Raw genomic sequence first — 6,421 nt, 5'->3', positions numbered from 1 at the left:
ATGGCAATCGACGATCTCTCAACCATCGATGCCTCTAAAGAGAACTGGTGTATTGTCGCAAAGGTGAACCGGTTGTGGCTTAGTCCAAGCCTATATGGATCCAAGCTTCCATTTTCCATGGACATGATACTCATGGATGAGAAGGTAAATCACTTTTCACATAAACTATCTTTTTTTACGTCATTTTTGTTTAAATTATAAATTCTTACGTTATCCTTTAATTGAATTTCAGGGTTGTAAAATACATGCTTCCGTTCGGAAGACTCTGATATACCGATTCCAATCTTTACTAAGTGAGGGTCGTGTATATCAGATTTCGTTCTTCGGCGTTGGAGAAAGCGGTCGTGATTTCCGACCGACCTCGCATCCTTTCAAAATTAACTTTGATATTCATACATCTGTGCGCTTGGTTCCCAACAAGACCATTGACTTGAGCCCGTACAATTTTGTACCAATATCTGATATAATGTTCAAGGATCTTGATACGTCTTTTTTGATAGGTATGTGAGATTAATTTAGATTTAAATGCAAGACCATTGACTAGAACCCGTACAATTATTTTAGATTTAAATGTGAGATTTGCTTCCACGTTAGTCTAAAAAAAACCAAGATTTGCTTCATTAAACACCAATTTCGTATTATTTATATTAAATTTGTTTAATCACAGTTTGGCCTAGATATATTTTACGTTTAAAAATATACGGTTTGGTGTAATTTATGATTAAAAAAATAAACAAGCCTAAATTGGGACAATCTTAAGCCTCTTTTTTTTTCCATTTGTTTTTCAAAATTACTAATATGTTATTTGGATTAATGTTTCTATGATTGTACATATGTGATTGGAATTCTCACTGGTGCAAGTGCTGAACAAGAATTCGAAAAAGATGGTGGGAAGCAAAAAAGAATTACGATTGAACTTGATCAAGATGGGTACACCCAATATCATTCCTTATTCAAAGTTTCCGCGTGTTTAATTATTAAGTTTTTAAAAATTTATAATTTCTCATTTGTTTTGGTAGGGCTCGGGTTGAATGCGCCTTTTTTGGAAAGTATGTCGATGAGGTCGTTGGTTACCTTGGATCTGCTGATGCAACCAATGTCGTTGTTGTTGTGAGTTGTGTCAAAGTCAAGCCCTTTAAAGGTATTTTAAGGTTTCATCTGGTGTCAAATAATTAAAGTACATGACAAATTTGTAAATGCAAACATTCATAATTTGGATGCTACAGGTAAGACAAGTCTCCAAAATGTTTACGGAGCTACCAAGGTGATTTTTAATCCTCTCATAGAAGAAGCTGCCCCCCTCCGAACTAGGTCAGTTAAGCTCTGAAGGGTTTTAATTTACTCCCCTTTTTTCTATTTAGATAAAATAAATTAATCGTCTATCTGTTAGGTTTTTGGAATCACATGATAGTGCAGTGCATGTCATTAGTCCGCTGCAAGATTCTGCAAGAAAAACTGCCCCTGAAGATGATTTTTTAAAGCAGAATGATGGGAAAACCATTGAGCAACTAAAAGATCTTGCAGAGGTATGTATATGGGTTCAAATGTGTTTATTTTAAAAATTAGATTTTGCCCGTATCCAGTGCCTGCAATAAGAACCCACTCTAATTTGAAAGGGTTCATGTAATTTTGAAATAAATAAAATCTTTACATCTTGAAAAAGGAATAAGATATCATGTCCACTGATCGTTACATTAAAAACCGTTATTTGACTTCAGAAAATAAAATTATCATTACAGTGTAAAGAACTGAATCAGGGATGCCAATTTCAGAAAACCGTTATTTGACATGTAAGTTTTTATTTATCTTATAAGTAATTTCAATTTAAATGGTAGAAATATAAAAACTGATATGGGTATTATATTTATTGTTATACAGCAAAAAAGGATATCAAGCAAGTTATTGATCATCTAATTTGAAGGTATAATGACGTTTCTATATGGTTAGTTTACCACTTTCAAATTATACACAGTTTATATATTTGTATTAGTTACTGATTATTACACTAATAATTTTTTCTTCCTTTCTAGGTTCTATAGCACAAATTGACAACAAGCTCCGTTATGATGTCTTTAACATTAATCATGGACTACAAAGGCTATAGGGTTCATGTTGTTGTCATTGTTATGTTTATCTTATTTCAATTGTCATGTAATGCATTACTTAAAAATGTGTTTTTTATTACTATTCAAGTAATGACACTTTGAGGTATCTACAAACCTCATCGAATAAATATTTTTACTGTGGTCAATTCATCTACATGTTTGTGACATATGTTTTATCCCATATCTTTGATAATTACTCAAAAGAGACTAAACTAAGTTAAAAACACATTACTACTGATTTATCTTTATAATAAATTTAATCGCCGTGCAACGCACGGGTAAATAACACTAGTTAGTCTTAATTGAACAACGATTTGGAGCTCAATTAGGTGAAGTCTTATGAATTATGATGCTAAGAAGATTAATGAGATTAATCCCATGGAAATTTAACTAAAAAATGTATTGAAGACAAGCTTAGAAGTGGAGTAATTGAGTACAAACATGCCTATATTTACTGTAAGATCAAGATTTGGTCATGTGGTACAACTCTATGTTTTGATGATAACAAGTATTTATTTGTGGATGAACAACTATGATACTCTAATGTTTGTCTTGAGTGTTTTGACAAACAGGTTCTGATTCTGACACCAGAAGATATATTCGTCAGAAGTTCTGAAGATCAGAAGATCTGAAGATCAGAGGATCTGAGGATCAGAGGATCTGAAGATCAGAGGATCTGAGGATCAGAAGCTCTGAAGGTCCAGAAGCTCTGAAGGTCCAGAAGCAGAAGTTACGAAGGTCAGAGGATCCAAGCATCCCTCTGACTTTGATCACCAAGCTTCACAAGTTCCAATATGAAGCATTCCCCTGATCAGAAGTCTCCTAGGTTTAAAGGTCAAGTCGCTATCCAAGTACAAAAGCAACTGTACCTTCCTGACGACCTACCTAACAGTCTCAGACACAGCAGAAGCTGGATTTTCCAGAACTGCCCTCCAACGGTAGCATTTTCCATGCAACGCTCAACCCTAATCCTTGGAGTATATAAAGAGGCTGAAGACTGAAAGAAACGGCTAGAAGCATTCACATACGCGCAAGACAAACTTAAATTCTTCTAAACTTTCTTTCATCTGAAATTCATTGAGTTTACTATTAGCTTTTTAGAAGCAAATCTCTTGTAAACAATTCTTTGATAAACAGTTTGTTTAGTTCCTTTAGGAGATCAAGGTTGATCGGATCCTAGAGAAGACTAAGAGAGTGAATCTTAGTGATAGCTAAGTCAGTGTATTGTTAGTCACTTGTAGGTTTCAAGTGCAGTTGTAACAATTATCTGATTAGTGGATTGCCTTCATTCTAAGAAGGAAGAAATCACCTTAACGGGTGGACTGGATTAGCTTGAGGAATTTATCAAGTGAACCAGGATAAAATACTTGTGTGCTTTTCTATCTCTTATCTTTAGCACTTAAGTTCTCGAAAGATTTGTCAAAATCTTTAAGGTGGAAGTTTTATACTAAAAACGTTATTCAAACCCCCCCCCCTTTCTACCGTTTTTCATACCTTCAATTGGTATCAGAGCGCAAGTTCTGATTACCACACCTAACAGTGTTCAGTGATCCGGGCCGGTGTGAAAAACAATGGCTGCCACCACCAGTGAAACTCAAAGAGATGGTTACAATGCAAAGCCTCCTATGTTCGACGGTCAAAGGTTCGAATATTGGAAAGATAGACTGGAAAGTTTCTTTCTGGGTTTCGATGCAAATCTCTGGGATATTATTGTGGATGGCTACGAGCGTCCAGTTGATGCAGATGGCAAGAAAATCCCAAGGTCAGAGATGACTGCAGATCAAAAGAAGCTGTACTCACAACATCACAAAGCAAGAGCAATTCTTCTAAGTGCTATTTCCTATGAAGAGTACCAGAATATTACAGATCGTGAGTTTGCGAAAGGCATTTTCGAATCTCTGAAGATGTCTCATGAAGGAAACAAGAAAGTCAAAGAATCAAAGGCATTGTCTTTGATCCAAAAGTATGAATCCTTCATCATGGAGCCAAATGAGTCCATTGAAGAAATGTTCTCCAGATTTCAGTTGCTTGTAGCTGGCATACGACCTCTCAACAAGAGCTACACAACAAAAGATCATGTCATAAGGGTCATCAGGTGTCTTCCTGAAAGTTGGATGCCTTTAGTGACTTCAATAGAGCTCACGAGAGACGTTGAGAATATGAGTTTAGAAGAACTCATCAGCATTTTGAAATGCCATGAGCTGAAGCGCTCAGAGATGCAAGATCTGAGGAAAAAGTCCATAGCCTTGAAATCTAAATCTGAAAAGGCTAAGGTTGAGAAGTCAAAAGCTCTTCAAGCTGAAGAAGAGGAATCTGAAGAAGCATCAGAAGATTCTGATGAAGATGAGCTGACTCTGATCTCCAAGAGACTCAATCGCATCTGGAAGCACAGGCAGAGCAAATACAAAGGCTCTGGAAAGGCAAAAGGAAAGTCTGAATCCTCAGGTCAGAAGAAGTCCTCACTTAAGGAAGTCACATGCTTTGAGTGCAAAGAATCAGGGCACTACAAAAGTGACTGTCCAAAATTGAAGAAGGACAAGAAGCCAAAGAAGCACTTCAAGACAAAGAAGAGTCTGATGGTGACATTTGATGAATCAGAGTCAGAGGATGTTGACTCTGATGGTGAAGTCCAAGGACTCATGGCTATTGTCAAAGACAAGGAAGCAGAGTCAAAGGGAGCTGTTGACTCTGACTCAGAATCAGAAGGAAATCCTAACTCAGACGATGAAAATGAGGTATTCGCTTCTTTCTCTACCTCTGAACTGAAACATGCATTGTCTGATATTATGGATAAGTATAACTCCTTATTGTCTAAGCATAAAAAGCTGAAAAAGAACTTATCTGCTGTTTCTAAAACCCCTTCTGAAGATGAGAAAATCATATCTGATTTGAAAAATGATAACCATGCTTTAGTTAATTCTAACTCTGTGCTTAAGAACCAGATTGCTAAGTTAGAAGAAATAGTTGCTTGTGATGCCTCTGATTGTAGAAATGAATCTAAGTATGAAAAGTATTTTCAAAGATTCCTGGCTAAAAGCGTGGATAGAAGCTTAATGGCTTCAATGATCTATGGCGTAAGTAGAAATGGAATGCATGGCATTGGCTATTCTAAACCAATTAGAAATGAGCCCTCTGTGTCTAAAGCTAAATCCTTGTATGAATGCTTTGTTCCCTCTGGTACCATATTGCCTGATCCTTTACCTGCTGAAGTTGCTAAACCTCCTCTTAAAAAGGGATCTTTCTCTATGTCTAAATATCATGCAAAAATTCCTTTACATTATCATGTTGAGAAACCCAAAGTTGTCAGAACTTCTGGGTTAACTAACAAGAAAGGACCCAGAAAGTGGGTACCTAGGGATAAGATTATATATGTTGCAGATATCTTCAATAGGTCCATCGAAACTCCAACCATGGAACCTGGACAGTGGATGCAGGCAACACATGACGGGAGAAAGGCATATGTCCCAAGATCCAAAACTTGAATCTGAAGGTGAAGTTAATCTTGGAGGCATCGGTAGAGTAAGATTTGGTCAAGTCAAGCTAGCTGAAAAAGCTTGCAGAGATGAGCATGACCGTTTCAGAAAGAAACAAAGACTCAGAACTTGACAAACCAGAAGCAACAACATCAGAAGATGCTACTACAACTTCTGACTTGCGTCATCAGAAGAAGAGTAGGTTCATAGCTTCTCATTCTGAAGTATCTGAAGATGAAATTTTGTCCAGAACGGAGATGTCACCATAACCACACTTCTGCTCTCATAAGAAGATATACTAATCAGCAGCCAAGTATCCCTTGGTATTCCTTCTGAGGGGGAGTATTTCGTTTTATGCTCTTACTATTTTTTTTCCACCTTCATTCTTTTTGCTTATGACAAAAAGGGGGAGAACTTATAGTATCTTGACAACTCCTATATTATTTAGCTCAGAATCTAGATATTACTAACGTTGATATTAAGTATTAGATTCAGGGGGAGCTTAGCTCAGAATCAAGCACGAGTCTTGGATTCAGAAGGAGCAAGATAAACTATACACATCAGGATAAGTTTTAACTCTGATACCTTATACTCTGAGTGTATTCAGTTTATTTGTTTAGAGTTGTTCATCAAAATACATGGTTTTGTCATCATCAAAAAGGGGGAGATTGTAAGATCAAGATTTGGTCATGTGGTACAACTCTATGTTTTGATGATAACAAGTATTTATTTGTGGATGAACAACTATGATACTCTAATGTTTGTCTTGAGTGTTTTGACAAACAGGTTCTGATTCTGACACCAGAAGATATATTCGTCAGAAGTTCTGAAGATCAGAAGATC

The 6,421-nt window shown here is 36.4% G+C and overlaps 1 protein-coding gene across 1 annotated transcript; it reads left to right on the top strand.

The window, feature by feature from the left end:
* LOC130725486 (uncharacterized) lies at nt 1–1,914 on the top strand. Its single transcript, XM_057576709.1, has 7 exons — nt 1–144; nt 233–500; nt 873–930; nt 1,020–1,141; nt 1,227–1,311; nt 1,391–1,526; nt 1,879–1,914. The coding sequence occupies exons 1-7, from the start codon at nt 1–3 to the stop codon at nt 1,912–1,914; spliced, it is 849 nt and encodes a 282-aa protein (XP_057432692.1).
* Nucleotides 1,915–6,421: the final 4,507 nt, after the last annotated feature.

Source organism: Lotus japonicus, chromosome 6 (genome assembly GCF_012489685.1).
Source record: "Lotus japonicus ecotype B-129 chromosome 6, LjGifu_v1.2".
Taxonomy (NCBI): domain Eukaryota; kingdom Viridiplantae; phylum Streptophyta; class Magnoliopsida; order Fabales; family Fabaceae; genus Lotus; species Lotus japonicus.
The sequence above is the reverse complement of the archived record's forward strand: the minus strand, read 5'-3'. Positions and strand labels throughout refer to the sequence as shown.

Bases quoted from the DNA above. Each gene is read 5' to 3' on its own strand.
- LOC130725486 (XM_057576709.1), top strand. From the start codon at position 1: ATGGCAATCGACGATCTCTCAACCATCGATGCCTCTAAAGAGAACTGG. The intron at 931-1,019 runs GTACACCCAATA...TTGTTTTGGTAG, and splicing joins ATTGAACTTGATCAAGATGG to GGCTCGGGTTGAATGCGCCT. The intron at 1,142-1,226 runs GTATTTTAAGGT...TGGATGCTACAG, and splicing joins CAAAGTCAAGCCCTTTAAAG to GTAAGACAAGTCTCCAAAAT.